The following is a 19333-nucleotide window of genomic DNA, read 5'->3' as shown; positions in this document are numbered from 1 at the left end:
GAAATTTGGCAGGCTCATTCCTTACAGCTTACTTACAAAAGTTAGGCAGGTTTCATTTCGAAATTCTACGCGTAATGGTCATAACTGGAACATCTTTTTTGTCCATGTACTGGAATGGAGTGCAGCTCGATGGCCGTGAGAGGCAGAGTTGCGTGTCGTGTCATCACGCCTCCTACGTAATCACGTGAACTGAAAACAAGGAACAGCTCCAAAGAGCGTTGAAGAAAACATTCATTACACAATTGAGAAAGCACGGTGTAAACCGTAAGTTTAAATTAAGTTTATAGAAACGCTCCCCCTGCCGTATGCAATACCATATTCGCGAGATACAAGTTTAATGAGAAGACACAAGGTATAAACGAGACTTTGAATCACTTTGTAACGGAGTTAAAATTGCTGTAGCGAGAAACTTTTAAGTGCCGGATCTTAGCTAACATTAAATAAAGCCGTGGACATCGCAACATCACACAAGAGAGTGGCTCACGTGAACTGACTGAACTTTGAGGCAAGATTGCTTTTCTCCTGTACAACTATACATTGCATTCTCAAGAGTGTGCTTGCATGGCTTGGTCATATTACAACCGGAGTGCTGAACTGACAACGTGGTATACAAACAGAACTATAACAATCGTAATAAACGAACAAAAAAACAGCGGACAACCCGTGGATTAAATAAAAAGGCTGCTTCCGTTGGCGAAGCACGAAAAAGGAAGACCTTATATGGCGTTCGTTTATAAAACAGCGGAGAGGCTGTGTGAAGTCAGCTTCACAAAAAAACAGATCCTTAACAAATTGTTAGTGGTATATTTTCCCTCAATTTAAAAAGGTTTTCTTTTCTTCTTAATAAAAATTTAAAAGCAGTACTTCGCCGGTGCCAAGCGCGGGGATTTCAGTGACTGACGCATACAGATATATTCATGAGTGCAGGTACTATGGAAACAGAGCACCGTGTAAACCTAAAGTTTAAATTAAGTTCATAGACCTACAAAAGGTTGCCATTGATTTGAGGCAAGATTGCTTTTCTCCTGTACAACTATACGTTGCATTCTTAACAGTAAGCTTGCACAGCTTGGTCATATTCCAACCGGAGTGCTGAACTGAACACGTGGTATACAAACAGAACAATCGTAAAAACAGCGGAGAGGCTGTGTGAAGTCAGCTTCACAAAAAAACAGATCCTTAACAAATTGTTATTGGTATATTTTCACTCAATTTAAAAAGGTTTTCTTCTTAATAAAAATTTAAAAGCAGTACTTCGCCGTTACAAAGCATGGGGATGTATAGATAGATAGATAGATAGATAGATAGATAGATAGATAGATAGATAGATAGATACTTTATTAATCCCAATGGGAAATTCACTATATATATATATATATATATATATATATATATATATATATATACACATACATACATACACACATATATATATATATGTATGTGTATATATATGTTGATATATGTATATATATGTGGATGTGTATATGTATATATATATGTATATATGTAGATATGTGTATATGTAGATATGTATATATAAGTATATATGTTTTTGTATATATATTTTTACATAACCTCTTTAACACACTACTTCTCCGCTGCGAAGCGCAGGTATTTTGCTAGTATATATATATATATATATATATATATATATATATATATATATATATATATATATATACGCATATGTACAGTATATCTATACATAAATTCTTCGCCAACGTATGCTGATTTCTGCTGCACAGTAGAACACGGTGGCAGTTGTTGAGTCTTTTAATCAACCTGTCTTGCAGTTTCAGGCATCAGGATTCATGGGACAAAGCCATACCACTTGCCAGGCGTGGCTACCATCGATCATGGATATTGCTGCCCAGGGTCTACAGGGGATTTGATTTCCAAACTGGAACACTTTGAACTTGAGCCTCATTCGGCCAAAGTGTCCCAAAGGCTACCCAAAGTGAAAGGTGAGACGTCACAAACAGGTTAGCAACTGACTGATCAAATATGTGTATGTAGTTGTTTTATACATAAATCTATCCATCCATTATCCAACCCACTATATCCTAACTAACTACAGGGTCACAGTGGTCTGCTGGAGCCAATCTCAGCCAACAAAGGGCGCAAGGCAGGAAACAAACCCCGGGCAAGGCGCCAGCCCACCACAGTTTACACATAAATCTAATTAAAATATTGTCAATTTCTATCTGTGTCAAAAAAATTTAAAAACGGTCTAAAACATCTTGACGTTGGGACATTTCTGCTTCATTTTTCTAGAGCCAAGAAGAGAAGAAAATGATGGAATGAAATCAAAAGTCATCTCATTCATGAAAGTTCCAATGATGTTCCTCTTCCTCTACATGTTTGTCTGCTCCCTTGATGTTCTCAGCTCAGCATTCCAGTTGGCCGGAGGTACTCAATTAAAAAAATAATGTTGAGTTTCATTTTTGTTAAAATATAAAAAAGGCCCTAGAAGTACTCCTGGAAGAAGCAGACGTAGGCCACACAATATGAGGTCCTACCTGATGCCCTCTCACACCACAGGGGTATCTGTGTGAGTCTCCAGCTATTTTAATTGTTTGCTAGTAAAAGTGCAAATATAAGGTATAGTAAAAATAGTTAACATCACCTCTTATTTGCTTTTCTAAACAAATAAATGTAAATTTTTAGAATTTTAATAAAGCCCCCACTAGGGGGCACACCAGCTCCCTAAACCCGACACCAATAGATGTGGACACGAGTTCAGCATAACACACAAGGCTGTATTTCAGTGGGTAACGCTTCCCAAATCGTTTCCCACCAGTGCAGCACCAAGCACAGCACTCTAAGCACAATAAGCACACTCTTCTTTCGTTCTTTGTGTCCTTCAGCCTCCAATTCCCCTCTACTAAGCTTTGTCCTCCACCTGCCGACTGGCTGCTGGAATGAAGGCAGTGGGCTCCTTTTATGCTGCACCCATGAGCACTTCCGGTGGTCCGTTAGCATGGCCTGGAAGCACTTCAGGGTGAGGCGGAAGTCCAACATAGTAGAGCTCTCCAGACCCCACAGCACCCCCTGGTGGCACCCACGGAACCCAACTGGGCTGAGCCGACAAACTCCAACTCCCATGATGCCCTGTGGGAATCTGTGGTGCTGCCATCTAGTGTTCTGGGCAAGATAATGCCCTGTGCATGCCGTCTCCCCTTGTCCTTGATGACTGGGGGCATCCCGGCCGTCCTTCACACCTGCTACTGTATACATTAGACAACATATGGCAGGCCATCTAGGGTGCCATCATCTAAGTGTTGTCATTTATGAAAGTTAATGGGCATGCGCTCTATTAAAATCTGTGCTATATACACAAAGAGGCATCGTTTGTGCTACTGAAGGAGTGTGCGCTCCGGACATCGAAGGGGACACAGGCCATCGAAGTATATGTTTATTGCAGCTTTTTAATGACAACATGACTATCACAAGATCAAAATGAACACTCTGAGCCTCCTTAGGCTTTTTTGTCCAACTGAAACTGTACAGTCAACATGGGTTTTGTGTGTGAGCAACAGAGTGAAACCGCAGACCACACCACCCACGAGTTCAGTTACCTATGAGTTAGTTTAAATAAGGTGGCATCTGACAAGGTCCTCTCAAGTGAGGGTCTCATCATTTGCACTGGAGTCTAACCTCAGGTATTTGAGGTAGTCATACATGGAAGGGTGGACTTAAGTTCTCCACATGCTGAATTTGCATTTATCATCATTTCCATTACACAATGGACTACAAAACATAAATGTGCTGACTTAATTAAGATTAAATCTTGATAGTGCATGTCCACATATGTTACAAAAGAAAATACATTTCATGGGGTATAATGTACTTCATTTTCACATTGTATAGTGTATATTACAAGCGGAGGACAAGACAATGATGAAGAGTTGGGGTGACCCCATATAACTCAAGGTTTTTTCACCATCAAAATCATGCAATAAGCTGTGGAAGCGTCTTTTCAGATGTGAGTTCAAAACACAACTAACAAAGATGGTGGAGAATCCTGCTTTGAGTATTTCTAGCAGGAAAAGGCAGGTCCGGGTAGACGGACACCGGAAGTGATGTCAGTGGTGGCAGTTAATTTGTCCTGTTATGATATTTTAATAGTTGTAAAGTTTGAATTTTACTTCTTAAAGTGATTAAACACATTTAATGTAAAAGTGTTTTCAAGTAACCGGAGGCAGCTGAGACAGGGTGCAAGCCAACTACATTAGGCTGTCAGCAGGAAAAACGAGCCAAATTAAATCCACAATTGCATAAGAATAAAACGTGAATGTTTTAGCATTATTTTATTAATAGACACTGTATTTTTTTCCATTTTTGACTGACCCCGTCTGTGTGTCACAAGACAGTAATAAAGAAATGCTAATTAGAGCAGAAGTGCAAAACTGGGGAATGAGGTCTCATGGAATTGAGAAGATGAGTTGCAGCTGCTGTGGCAGCCCTAATGCTTATTACATTGACTTCTCTGTCCTCTTTTTACAGGCAAAGTAGCAGGAGACATCTTTAAAGATAATGCCATCCTGTCCAACCCAGTCGCTGGGCTGGTGGTGGGTATCCTAGTCACTGTATTGGTGCAAAGCTCCAGCACCTCAACATCTATCATCGTCAGCATGGTATCCTCTGGATGTGAGTCTTACCTTGTCTATACGCATATACATAGACAGATATGAAAGGCACTATAAAATAGATAGATGTGAAAGACACTATATAATAGATAGATAGATAGATAGATAGATAGATAGATAGATAGATAGATAGATAGATAGATACTTTAAATAGTGATTTGATGAGTTGTCGTTGCTTGCTATTTAAACATGGAACTGTTTAACGCCGTGACCTGCCTGTCTTTCCACAGTGCTTGATGTCAACTCTGCTATCCCAATCATCATGGGCTCCAACATCGGCACTTCAGTCACAAACACCATTGTGGCCCTGATGCAAGCTGGAGACAGGGAAGAATTCAAGAGGTAAGGAGATGAATCATTAAACAGATGTTTGAAACCCCACTAGTTACTTTGAACCAATCCCCTTCACCCATTTAAGCCTACATGGTCTAAATATGCAAGATTTTGAAGTTTTGAAGTGTCATGAAAATTTGAGCTAGTTGAGTCCATTGGCAGCTTTCAATAAAGTCTGGGTGAATAAAATTTATTAGATTACTATGGATGTTAGAGAAGGGTAGCCAAGACATAACAAAAGGTCAACAGACCATTCCTCAAGTTTTTAGGAAATCACTAAACTCAAAGATGTTAACCAAACTAGATATCAAAGCGGAATATTCAAACAAGCATCACACCTAAAAGCAACATTTTGCCAAGACGTCATGCCTTTATTTTGTTATGAAGCATAAACAGTATTTTAACTGTGCAGCCATCCTACATAATATAGCTACCATGATGTCACAGGCACTGTGACCTCTAGGGTGCGCCATTGATCCCCAAACCCCATGCCAGCACACAATCCCAAGTTCAAACACAGGTTATTTATTTCATAAAGTGCCTTTGATGGACTCCTTTTAAATCAGTCCAGCCCAGTACTGTACAGCACAACACAATCCTTCCTTCTGTCCGTGTGTCTGTCCTTCCTTGTTTTCCTCTACTCCTCTCCGGAGGAGCGATGTCCATCTCCACTCCCGACTCTGACTCCCTGAGTGAGGCAGATGAACTCTTTTTAAGTTGTACCCAGGATATGTCCCCCCAGAAGCACCTCCAGGTCAAGCAGAACCTCTTGGGAAGAGGGGAGCCTGTACCCAACAGTGGCACCCAAAGACCCCAACAGTGCAGGCCCACCAGAACTTCGACCCCCTGTCCAAATGGGAGCCATACAAGAGGGATGCTGCCACCCAACGTACAAGGGAGGGACACCTGGTCCCAGGAGTCGGTCTCCCTCTGTCCTTCTGTCCGGTAAAGTTGCCACCAATCATCCCGGCCCCTCCTATACACACTTTAAAGGCACTTCTAGCCTTGTCTCAACTTTCCATTTCTTTTCTTCAGGGCATTCGCTGGAGCAACTGTCCACGATTGCTTCAACTGGCTTTCAGTGCTGGTTCTGTTGCCTATCGAAGTGGCCAGTGGCTTTTTGAATTGGCTCACTAAGACAGTAGTGGAAAGCTTCCAGCTGGAAAGTGGAGAGGATGCGCCGGAACTGCTCAAAGTTATTACGGAGCCTTTCACTAAGCTCATCATACAGGCAAGTCTCCATATTAGCAATTCAGAGACAATGAGTGCTTATGGAAACTACAATTGAAAAAGTCATTAAAAATTGAAAAACGTCAGTGATTATACTCATTTCTGCCCTGCACAACTGAAACAAATAATACACAATACCATGATTTCCATATAGATTAATGCTCTGTATATGTGATAATAATGAATCTATTTATAATGGTCCTATGTGCATCTGTACCAATAAACACAAATATACGCGTCCGTCCATCCATCCATTATTTAAGCCCTGGTTAATTTAATACAGAGTTACTACCTACATGTGCATTTTATAAAAATGTAAGAAATTTAACAAATGAGAGGAGACCATTCAGTCCATCAAGATTGCTTGTGTAGCTAAGTTGTCCCCAATATCTCCTCCAGATTCTTTTTAAAGGTTGTCAAGTTTTCTGCTTCAACTCCATGTCTTGTTAGTTTCTTTCCAAGTCCCACAACTCTGGGCATAAAGAAGCGCTTCCTGGCGTCAGTTTTAAATTCACTTCCCTTTCATTTTAACTGATGTCCTTGAGTCTGCAACTCACTGTTGAACTGAAAGAATTCTGCTGGATCTCCTTTATCGATGCCTTTGGGGATTTTGAAAATCTGGATGAGGTCCCCCCCCCCAGTCTCATCTCTTTGAGACTACACAGATTTCAATGTCGGAGCCCATTCTTATCCTTAAAGGAACAGTTCGGTATTTTTCAAGTCAAACATATTCACAGTCATGGTGTATATTAATTTACCACATGAAATTGCCTTCTAAAGTGAAAAACATCTCTCTATTATAAAAAGAAATCCTGAGACAAGACTTTTTCAAAGAGATAATTTCAAATCCCGTGAGGTGAGACTTTGGCCATGAGATGTTTTCAAGTCCCGCCCTCCTTTCAACCACATTCAACTACGCACATGGCCCTCTCACCTCTCATTCGTGTCAATGCTTTTGACACACAATTCCTGCTCTCTCAGCTCTATTACATTTTTACGTTTTCCTCACTTTAAGTTTCCAACTAAAGAAGACTTATTATGTCCAAATCTTATTGAAGAATTTCATCACAAAGGGTTATCAACAGTAAAAATGAGTACACGGGCAATCCTAGCACGGAGAAACGATGAAATCAAATGAATTAACGTAAAAACTGTCAATCAGTTACACGGCAAACTGGTTAAATGCGTATCAATAGACTGTGCTGAAACAGTTGGCGGTGATGAAAACATCAACTTACAATATCCCGACCATTAACACCGTCCAGTCTTACACCGGCCAAATTACTGTTGAAAGAAGGATGTATCCAAGAAAGGTAATGTAGTACATCTTCAGGGGATAACATTAGACACCAAAGGAGATCTTGATATGCCATTCGCATTAAATCACAGAGAGAAACATTCGAAAAAGTTGGTTTTTTTATTAGAGAGAAAGAAATGAAATTCACTCACAGGCAATTATACGTTGTGCTGTCAAGATGTAAGTCCAAACACAGAATCAAAATTCAATGCAATATTGACAAAAAGTTAATTCAAAAAATTGTTTTTACTGAAGTTTTACAATAAAAATGTAAGTTTAAAAAGTATTTGTGTGTTAATCTCAAATCCAAACAGAACAAAATCGTATAACGCAATGAATAACTCTAACGCAACATGAAACATAATTTACTTTCAAATTATTATGTTTTACTATTTTTTGCTATGGTTAATTACTCGCTGTAATATAAAATAGTTAGTTCTATTATGGATATTTAACAATCTGTTTAAATTGTATATCCGCATCCCCATATGCGAGCAGCAGAGTTGCAAAGAGGGTTGCACGTAACGCCGGCCCAGGGGGTTGGCGAGCAAAGTGAGCAGGGGGCAAAGCCCTCCTAGTTTTATCTATGTTGAAAAATAAGTAGCGTGCTCTGTCCGGTACTGGAACCCTAACATGAAAAACAGCATTTAAACTTACCAAATATGTGTTTTTCAAGCCAGAAATGTTATCAAATATGGATCAGCATCTTGAGATTAGAAACACAGATAACACTTCAGTTTAGTTATTGCACAAACTCATCTGTTACTCATTTACTCTTCTGTAACAAGACCTGAACAAAGGCTTCCTTTGGTCTTGGTAACATTTCTAAAACATCAGTGGATAGGTTATTCATCTCTGTGGTAAAATGACTTATTAATGTGAAGGATTCATGGGTCTTATACTAAATACACTATATTGCAAAAAGTATTGGGACGCCTGCCTTTACACACATATAAACTTTAATGACATCTCATTCTTAACACATAGGCTTTAGTATGGAGTTGGCCCACCCTCTGCAGCTCCAACAGCTTCACCTCTTCTGGGAAGGCTTTCCACAAGGTGCAGGAGTGTGTTTATGGGAATTTGTGACCAGGAGAGCATTTGTGAGGTCAGGCACTGATGTTGAACGAGAAGGTCTGGCTCACTCGCAGTCTCTGCTCTAATTCATCCCAAAGTTAAGGTCAGGGTTCTGTGCAAGCCAGTCAAGTTCCTCTCTCATCCATTTCATTATAGACCTTGCTTTGTGCCCTGATGCGTATGCAGTCATGTTGCCATCCCCAAAATGTCACCACAAAGTTGGGAGCATACAAATTGTCCAAAATGGCTTTGTATGCTAAAGCATTAAGAATTCCTTTCACTAGAACTATGGGGCCAAGCCCGTCCCCTGAAAAACAACCCCACACCATAATCCCCCCCTCCACCAAACGTTACACTTGGCACAATGCAGTCAGGCAAGTACTGTTCTCCTGGCAACGCCAAACCCAGACTCATCCATCGGATTGCATAATTTGTCACTCCAGAGGACACGTCTCCCCTGCTCTAGAGTCCAGTGGCGGTGGGCTTTACATCACTACATCTGACGCTTTGCATTGCACTTGGTGATGTAAGGCTTGGCTGTTGCTCCTTAGCCATGGAGACCCATCCCATGAAGCTTTCTCTCTACGCTGCACTGTTCTTGAGCTTTTGGAGGTCTGTAGCTATGGCAACTTCTGCACACCTCAACATGCGCTATCCCCGTTCTGTGATTTGACGTGGCCTACCACTTTGTGGCTGAGTTGCTGTTGTTCCCAATTGCTTCCACTTTGTTATAATACCACTAATAGTTGACTGTGGAATATTTAGTAGCAAGGAAATTACACGAATGGACTTATTGCACAGGTGGCATCCTATCACAGTGCCACGCTTGAATTCACTGAGCTCCTGAGAGTGACCCAATCTGTCACAAATGTTTGTAGAAGCCATCTGTATGCCAAGGTGCTTAAGTTTATACACCAGTGGCCATGAAAGTGATAGGTACAGCGGAATTCAATGATTTGGAGGTGGTCCCAATACATTTGACAATGTATTATATGTAATATCAAGAGAAATGTGTGTCAGTTAAGCCCCCTCAGACCACTCCAAAGTGACACCTTGTTGGTAGGTCACATTGCAGGGATGAATAAACACTTTACTGATGCTTAGAATGCAATTTTGTGTGGCAAACAAATATATAATAAGATTGTGAAGAAATAATTTCAACTTGAAAAATACCAAAGTTATCCCTAAGTCCTGGGAGGCACTGCTTCAAGTGCTGCATTGTCCTTCTTGTACCGCGGTGACGAGAACTGCACACAATACTCCAGATGTGGTCCCCCTAGCATGTTATATAGTCTGAGCATAACATCCCTCAATTTATATTCAATAGTTTTTATGATACAACCTAACAGTTTATTTATATAATGTTAGGAACTTGGAAAGCAAGATTACCTGTGGGCCTAGTTGACCAGACAGCAGCTAAAGAAGTAAATGTAGTAATAATCTTGGGAACGTTAAAGGAATACTCCAGCATATTATAAGAGAAAAGTGAGGGTCAAGCGGAGTACCAGTCAGGTGACAAGCAAAAGTGGCGTCGGCCCAGGCTTACTAGACCTTGGTATAAAGGAAAGTGGCCTTTGGGATGTCAAACTTACTGTAAGGTCTCTGGTGTTACTCATGTGTGAGGTTGAATACTACCAACTAGATGCAGGCAGGAGTCCCCTCTATGGGGATTTGCCATTTGCTGATTGTGGATGAGTTCACCATTCACTGTCCAGGCGTCCTGTGTTTGTTGGGATTGGCTCCTATGATCCTTTTCTGGATCCGTGGGTTTACAAAAATGGATGGATGGATCAGTTATAGTCATAAACCACAGCAAATATCTGATCTCTTATGTGGGATTATAATTAAATACAACTTTCTTTCTGATAGCTGGATCAATCAGTCATAACCGGAATTGCAACAGGAGATGAGAGTCTGCGAAATAAGAGTCTGGTGAGGGTTTGGTGCAAATCCACAACTTACATGGTAAGTGGGAACCTGGGGAATATCAGCATCAGGCTTCTGGGGACAACTTCACTGACTGTCCAAACTATCCACTTACAAAAGCCATGCGTAAACACTGCCATTTCTACTCCAAGGCAGGAGTTCTACTCTTACACAGTGACACCCTTCTTCCCGCTTTAGATTTACAGTAGTATCAGGGCATCATTACTGTTAATTTGCTCACTGTGAGGAACAATCAGTCTTGGCCTTTGTCTCTCCGACCTTGCTTTCTGTAGAACATTAACACCATCAGGTACTGGCCTCTCAGAATATAGCAAACCCAATTTCCCTGTTGTCATCAGTTTTATCTTGGCTGTTATGTCCTCAGATGAATCATCTTCAATGGTGAAATCACACTGAGGAAAGCGCTGAAGCCTCAAAACCACAATGGCAACAAAATAACCACATCAACAACCCAAGTAAATCAGAATGTCAAAAACAATTTCATACTTAGTTTGAATGAAGGCGATCTGTCAGGTGATCCAAGCCAAAAGTCGACGGAGGTGAACAGGGCAGGCATCTGAGGAGCTTTTGGTGCTCCTGCTGTTGTCCTCTCCATATGTTGTAGGAATGTGCAGAAGTCTGGAGGTGGATGGCTACTGAGGGCAGCAACTCAAAGGCTCCAGTGTTGAGTAAATCTTCTGGAATCTGGGGTCCAGCAGTGGTGGGGTCTCAAAATGCCAGGATGTGGTAACACTTTCTGTAACTTTAGGATAATGTTGTTTTGATAGGCAGCCGGTGTGGTGTGATGGTTAAGGCTTTGGACTTCAAACCGTGAGGTTGTGGGTTCAAATCCTGCTGACCCTGAGCAAGACACCTGACCTGCCTGTGCTCCAATTAGCAAACCAAAAGAAATTTAACCACTTGTATCATAAATGTTATAAGTCACCTTGGATAAAAGCATCAGCCACATATGTACACGTGAATGATACAATAAGCCAATCAGTGTCTAGCTAGGAGTTTGGCTGTTTTCTAGATGTTTCTGTAATAAAAAAGGACTTTCTTGGCCTTTCTTCTGGTAGGGCCCAAGAAATGCTTTCTCATAAAGCACAAATAAGGGCAAGCAATGAATAAAAAGAAGGAAAATCCAGGACTGTAACATATACTGCAGATGATAATATTCATATATATTCACACACATATACATTATATACATATATATAAATATATAATATATATATAAGCAGATAATAATATTCATATACATAAGCAGGATATTGCTATGGTGCAAATCCTTTTAAATACACAAACCATTGTGACACAGTGAACACCATTCATCTCAATGTCTGCCTACACCTCAAGATTTCTCAGGACCCTTCATTTGTCACACACATAAGTCAGTCACCACCTATAAATGACATAAGATTCTCAGAATCTTCTTTACATTACCGTACTTCATTAGATTTCCTCATTAGATTGACTGTATATTATAGGATATTATCTGCGGATTTCATTCATCCGCAGGGAGTCATGGAGATGGAGAGACTACTGCACTCTATACATCATGCTATATAACCCAACATCTTATTAGCCCTGTTAATGACTTCTCTCCACTGTCTTGATGTAGACAGTCCACTATGACTCCCAGGTCCTTCTGAAAGGGATACTTTGATTTTCAGACCTTCCATTGTATATTCAAACCTAACATTTGTACTTCCTATATGTAATACTTAAATTTCACCTGTCACAAATCTGTCTAAGCCTTGAAGCTCTCTATATTATTTGCCCTTCCACCTTGTTTGGTATCATCTACAGACTTAACCAGCTTCTTGATTAAATTCTTGTGCAGTTGTCTATTCGTTCTTCAATTTCAGCTATGACTGTTTTAGTTAATCATCAAAAGTGTTACTGTATTACTTTATTTCCCTGTCACATGACTTATTTCCCATTGTCTGTTATTCAACAGTCCACTTTTAATATTAGCATGGCCAACCCAGTGAACTGCAGTGCTCCACAGTCGTGTTGGCAAGAGGGGAATGTAACCTGGATGAGCATCAACCAGAGCCATGAGATCAACACTGAAAAGTGTAAGTGAGGACTTCATCTATTTAAACAGGCAAACATGGTATGATGGATGTCATGGTGGTGCAGTGGTAGCACTTTTGTTTAACAACAAGGAAACCAGGCTTCAAATCTTGGGTGCTTCCTGCATGGAGTTTGTATGTTCTACCAGTATCGGTTTCCTCTTACAGTCCACAGGTTAGGTGGATTGGTGATGCTACATTTGACCCAGATGTGTGAGTGTTCACCCTGTTATGACTGCTGCCCTGTCTTGTGCCCAATGCTTCCTGGGATAGGTTCCAGATTCCACATGATCCTGTTCAGGATAAATGGGATGGGAAAATGGCATGATGGTGCACTGCTCTTTGTATTTTTAATCAGATGCACAGTAATGAAACAATGACCATTTTATTTTACGTAGCTCCTTTCATAAACTGTAGCTGTTGCATACTGTATTTGAAATGTCCTTAGATTTACAGCAGGTGTCCAGACTCTGGAAACAGGCAAATATTAATCCATTACCAAAAATCACACATCCAAAAGTATTAAGTGACTTCAGACTGGTGTCCTTTACTTCTTATATCATTAAATCCTTTGAGAAGTTAAATAGGAGACAACTACTTAACAAAACCCTATTGTGAACTTGGTGTTCCTCAGCATGATAAGTCCCAAAAATTACTGAAAATACCCCCAAGAGGGAGGAAAACCATCAAACCCAGGCTAGTCACAAAAAAAGGCCAACACAGAATATTTATAAATAAAATGTTCTTTTTTTGCCAAGATGCTCCATGACACAAAAGGCAAAGAAGCTAATGCCTTCAAAATGGGCAATCCCAAACCAAACACAGTCTCAATGTTAAATCCTAAAAATGGTCAAAAGACAAAGCACAGAGGTAAAATAATCAGGAGTGGTCTCCCCTAGACTTTCTTGTATACTCAGATATGGGGATGGATATTTGAGGAGTAAACTGCAAAACAATGATGATATTTTTATATTGTGCACATTAAAGAACCATTAACAACAAATCAAATTAATAATATATTGGACAATTATTATAAAAGTAAAGTTGAATAAATCGGACTCTGCAGCTGCAAGCATAAAAGGTAAAGTACCACTTCCCGGTTATCAGAAATGGTTCAAAAGTTTATAGAAATCTACGTTTTGTATCTAATACTTGTATACAAAATGTGGTTGACATTAAATGAAAGCGTATTCAAGTTATCGTGTTTACATACACAAACAAATACAGAGACAGACACAACACCAAAAATGGTATTTTCGGACGCAGAGAGGTCTAAAACTTCGACATTTATCAAAATCTAGAAATGGAATTTTTAGAGGATTCCACTACTTTCCCTATACTTTGTATCCGAGAAAATCTGGGAGGTCTAAAACGTTGTGACTTTACTATATTGTTTTATATGTCATGTTTTGCGTATTGCATTGCTTAATTTCATGTATCTTGTTAAGTAAGTGTAAGTGTATGGATGGACCACTGAGAGAAATTCCTAGCAATCATGTTGCCTGGCAATAAAGTTCAAGTTCTGTTCAGTAAGTTCCATAACAGATTCTTTTATTTAATCTTTTATTTCTTAAACAGTCTTAAGAGTGTCATTACACATTGACAATTTAATTTTTATTTTTACAACCTTCTTCATGGTGAGCACTTCTTCTGTACAATGCACTTTATTTTTGACCATTTTTTTGATCTAGCAAACTCAAATTCATTTGTATATGGAAATTCCTTATAATTAAAGTGATCAAAAATTGAGCACAATGAAACATGAAGGGAGCATTGAAAATAACAAGCGCTAGCTACGTGGAGTAGCCACAGAGGAAAGAACAACCAACTCTAATGGAGCTCTAATTATCTTTGATTCTGAGTGAAAAATTCCTTCTAACTTCTGTAAGGTCTCATTTGGCTAAAAGAGCTGAAATGGTTGCCCCTTGTGTTTTCTCCAGGTAAGCACCTGTTTGTGAACTCCAGCATGTCTGACTTGGTGGTCGGCCTCATCCTTTTGGCAGCCTCACTGGTGGTTTTATGCACTTGTCTGGTTCTGCTGGTGAAGCTGCTCAACTCTGTGCTGAAGGGACCGGTGGCTAAAGTGATTCAAAAGGTCATCAATACAGGTGAGAGCCTTCACTGCTTGTCCTTCATAGTTCAACAAAAGCAGCTAGCATATCAAATGAGAAAAATGGAACCTTGCAGAAGAGGGAACATCTGAGCCAATAAAAGGCCAGAGTTTAATCCAGAGCAGGAAAGCTTCTACCTGTAACTCATGGTCTGTCTTGTGTCTTTTTCTCAGATTTCCCTTATCCGTTTGGATGGTTAACTGGATACATGGCCATGGTGGTTGGCGCAGGGATGACCTTTGTTGTGCAAAGCAGTTCTGTGTTTACTTCAGCGATTACTCCACTAATCGGTAAGCTCACTTCTTTTACATCATCTATCCATTTTTAAACCCATTTCGAAAGAGTTGCGAGTCATAATGCATTTAGAGTATATATATTGTGACTTATGTCTCCGCTGGTTAGTTGCCCTTAATGGTGCCAATCATCCCTAATGTTCAGTTCCAGTAGTTCCCCTGCATAGCGCTGCCAGTGGCATGGTCTGACATATTTAACTAGGAGACTAGAAAAGGGAACGGGATGCCAAGGAACAAAATCTTTATTGCTGAACTGACAAGTACAAACACAAGACCTTATTGAGAAGGGGTTTGACAACAGCAGAAAAGTACACAGTTTGTAACTGTCAAACATGGCCGTCCAGCTCCCGTCTCCAGGTCAAAAGAACACAAAGTCTTCCTCATCAAGAGAGTTGTACGGCTTTGAAGCAGTGACTGGAGCAGACGCAGTCTGAGGGAGAGAGGACAGAACTGTTAGGCTGACCGGGGCTTGGTCTTTAAAATGTTCTAAACCTCGTGCGAGAAGCATGTTGCACGGTAAGCCTGCAAGCCCATCTTAAGTTTGCCAGTGAACATCCGGGCCTGTACATGCGCCTTCTTGAGCAGGGGTTACCATGCGGGCACTGCAAGGTTTCAATCCATTACAGCATAGTATGCTACCAATAGTGTTCTTGGTGACTGTGGTCCCAACTGCCTACAGATCATTAACAAGCACCTCCTGTGTAGTTTTGGGCTGATCCCTCACCTTTCTCGTGATCACCCTCACCCCACGAGGCAAGATCTTGTATGGAGCTCCAGATGGAGGGTGATTGATGGTCATTTCATAGTTCTTCCATTTCCGAATAATCGCATCAACAGTTGTCACCTTCTCACCAAGCTTCTTGCTGATGGCCTTGTAGTCCATTCCAGTCTTGTGCAGGTCTTGTCCCTGATGTCCTCTGACAGCTCTCTGGTCTTCCCCATGGTGCTGGAGAGGCTGGAATGGAAGAAATTGATTCTGTGGACTGGTGTGCTTTATACACATAACGAGTTGAGATCACGAGTATCTGTGATTGTTTGATTGATTGAAATCTGTGTGCCCCACAGCCAGTCTGTGGGAGCCGGAAATTCTGGCTGGGTTGTAGAGGATCAAATACCTATTTCACTCAATGACATGCAAATCAATTTATAACTTTTATGTAATGTGTTTTTTCTGTATTTTCATCTGATATTGTCTCTTTCCATTAAAATGAAACTACCATAAAAATGACAGACTGTTAATTTCTTTGTAAGTTTGCAAACTTACAAATTCAGCAGGGGATCAAATACTTATTTCCCCACTATATATATATTATTATATTATATTATAATATACACATATATATATGGCAACCATACAACCTGATTAAATGGTTATGTGTAGTTTCAGGCGGCACACAGACTTGTTTGTTATTTAAAATGTCTCTAGTTAAGGCATCATTTGTGGTCAGTTTTCTTCAGAACAGGCCGCATGCCTGTCTCAATATGGCTGCCGAGCTGTGATCTTCATTGTGTTGTCTTTTTCAGTTCATGGTGTGTGTGAGCTGCTCCTTCATCAGTTAGTAAGAGAGAGAAAGAGAGTGAGGGAATGAGAAAATTTATAGATGTTCTGTCCAACCCCTAGAGGCAATAGGACGTGGTACTTAAAGGCGTCTGATAAAGCCAATTCCAAACAGTCATACTTCAGACCAGTGGGCGAATAGAGCAACTTCACACCTGCCCTCCAAACCATGTGTTAAGGTAAAGCTTGTCACTTAGGCAGCCTGTCTTTCCTATGAGGGTTGAGAGATTTTAGCAGAGAAACACTTGCAAAACTGGTTTTAGGCACTTCGCCCCAACCCTATCGTAAAATTCACTTTCCTGAATTAGTCCTGGGCTTTGTAAACATGAATGCTTCTCACTAATGTAACACTAATATTACATTGCTTTGCCTAAGTTACAAATAAAGACATACAAAATATTTATCAACTTATATGCAAAATCTCACATCACAACAGGTGTGTGTGTGTGTGCGCGCCCTGCAGTGGGCTGGCGCCCTGTGTTGGCTGGAATTGGCTCCAGCAGTAAACCTGCAAAAGTAAAACCTGTAAACCCGTAACCCTGTAGTTAGGATATAGCGGGGTGGATAATGGATGGATGGATGGATAATATATATATATATATATATATATATATATATATATATATATATATATATATATATATATAAAAATATAAAAAATGTGGGGCCTATCCAGGCCTGATGGTTTTTCACATTGCCCATTATTCCCAACCAGGTCTACTCTTTTTCAATTCACAGTCTGTTTTACAGTTTTATCTACTGTAATAATTTGTGAGAAACATCCAATGAAGCAGCAACTGCAATCCCATAGATTTTAATAACCAGCACTACAATACGCCTAAGTGTACTTACATCACTTGTGATGTGAAGCTCACCGCCGTATTTTAGTTACTTCTCAAGATGTTGCATGAACTTGCATCACCAGAAGCCTTATTCTGTTGCATTGCTCATACTGTAGTACAGTCCGGTATCTCAAGTGGTGTGTCCGTCGTCTACTTACATATGGCTACAAACTAAATAATTTGTCAGTAAAGGTTGCAGTCATCTTTTTAAATTTTTTATATCCTCTTTTCAGTTTCGGGAAATACGGTAACCCAATGCACAATATATTGTGGACAAGCAAACACACTGAGGGAGTCCAAAGAAATGTTGGGGTGGCAGCCGGGTTGCCAGTTTAATTTGATGTTCATCCAGACTGAACAAAGCAAGTGCTTCAGGGTGCGAAACAGAAAACAATATAGTACTTAAAAATACAGCCTTAATGGCTATAACAGATCAGATTTCTCAGTGGAATGGTCCTGACTTTCGAGCACCTCTCTTGGACAACCTCAGGTCCAAATGAGACGCCTCTTTCCAGGGATGCCCGAGTCTTATGGGGCTCCAACTGGAAGGGGCACCCCTCACTGTGGGTTTTCTTGGCACTATGGATGAGTGAAGAATTGACACTATTAGCAACAGTGCCCCCTTAATGCCCCCGCGGGGCATTAGATACCACTGATGAGCCTGGTAGATAATTTCCTGATTTGTGAGCATGAAAATGTACTGTACTGTAAGTGGGAGAATGTGCATTTCTGCGGCTCATTCACAGGCGACAATTGCACACTCAATTCTTGATACTTTAAAGTTGTAGGGATTAGAATTTGATCAAAGAATCACTCAGATGTGCCTTTATAAATAAAATATGAGGAGGGACCCAAAAATAACGAGAATTTTTTTTCTGGAAGCTGGAGGGAGTTAGTTCTGACATTTGCCAGCTAGGTGCGTATACTAGACTGTCCTCTGCATTATTTTTCTAAGTGGCGTTCCTTGGGGAAAGGTCTGTAAGGTCAACGTAATTCTTTTTCTTGAGCCTCTGTTACCATCTTCTTCGATTTTGTGACAGCAGACTTGAAAGAATAACGTGTTTACATCAAGTTCTGTTTCCTTTTGGGGAAACAACAGCAGACACTGTCACAATGCTTCGAGAGGCTTCCAAAGAAGAAGCTTTGAGCCAGGCGAGGGTTTTTACCTTAAAGTGCTCAACAGAGCCGGCCCTAGACAATTTCGGGCCCGAAGCAAACTGATATCGAGGGTCCCATAAGGGGCCCGATCCCTGCAGCTAGGGGGTCCGGGGCAGAGCCCTGGCCGCCAAGCGATTTCCTGCATTCTGAGCTGCAGAAATGCATTTTCCCGGCATCTACAACCATCACTTTTTGACGATTTCCGTTTGACACTGACAACTGTAACCATAACACACTGACAGGAGCCAAATTCGCAGGCTGTCAGCGCAGACTGTCATACAAGGCCCTGAGTGAAGGGTATGAGTGATGGAGGTCGGAGTGGGCCCGCATAAATGTCTTTAGTGATGATACATTAACAAAGAATGCAGTGCGGCGGAGCGGCCCTGACTGAAGCGTAAGTGGCTGTCTACTGAGGACAGAGGCACAGATGAGCCGTGGAGGCGGCAACAGGCGCGCGGGCCTGAGTGAAGCGTGATGAAGATTGGAGTGCCGAGTGGAGATGTCCACGTGGAGTATTTAGGTGATGGAATATGTTGCCTGTGAATTATATATATAAAAAAATTAGTAATAGAGGTTGGAGTGAAGGAGTCTGTTGCTCCATTGGGCCCTCCGCAGCAGCGTCGCATCACAGGAAAAAAAAAACCTTTGGCGCAGTGGGTCCCCCCTCCAGCTGTGGGCCCGAAGCAGTCGCTTCATTCGCTTCGCCCCAAGGCCGGCTCTGTGCTCAAGCGGTGACGTGATACAGTGCGGAGAAAAATGACCCGAATTGCGGAGA

General features: G+C 40.9%; 1 protein-coding gene across 1 annotated transcript in view; it reads left to right on the top strand.

Moving 5' to 3' along the window:
• The window catches only part of slc34a1b (solute carrier family 34 member 1b), a 42530-nt gene that overhangs the window by 5895 nt on the left and 17302 nt on the right, over positions 1-19333 (top strand). The window contains exons 2-10 of the mRNA XM_028812541.2: positions 1797-1967; positions 2278-2412; positions 4510-4653; positions 4883-4994; positions 6021-6216; positions 10459-10554; positions 12479-12599; positions 14537-14704; positions 14881-14997. Coding sequence (XP_028668374.2) covers positions 1797-1967; positions 2278-2412; positions 4510-4653; positions 4883-4994; positions 6021-6216; positions 10459-10554; positions 12479-12599; positions 14537-14704; positions 14881-14997 — 1260 coding nt within the window. The remainder of the gene's footprint in view (positions 1-1796; positions 1968-2277; positions 2413-4509; positions 4654-4882; positions 4995-6020; positions 6217-10458; positions 10555-12478; positions 12600-14536; positions 14705-14880; positions 14998-19333) is intronic.

This window comes from Erpetoichthys calabaricus, chromosome 11 (assembly GCF_900747795.2).
Source record: "Erpetoichthys calabaricus chromosome 11, fErpCal1.3, whole genome shotgun sequence".
NCBI lineage: Eukaryota > Metazoa > Chordata > Cladistia > Polypteriformes > Polypteridae > Erpetoichthys > Erpetoichthys calabaricus.
The sequence above is the reverse complement of the archived record's forward strand: the minus strand, read 5'-3'. Positions and strand labels throughout refer to the sequence as shown.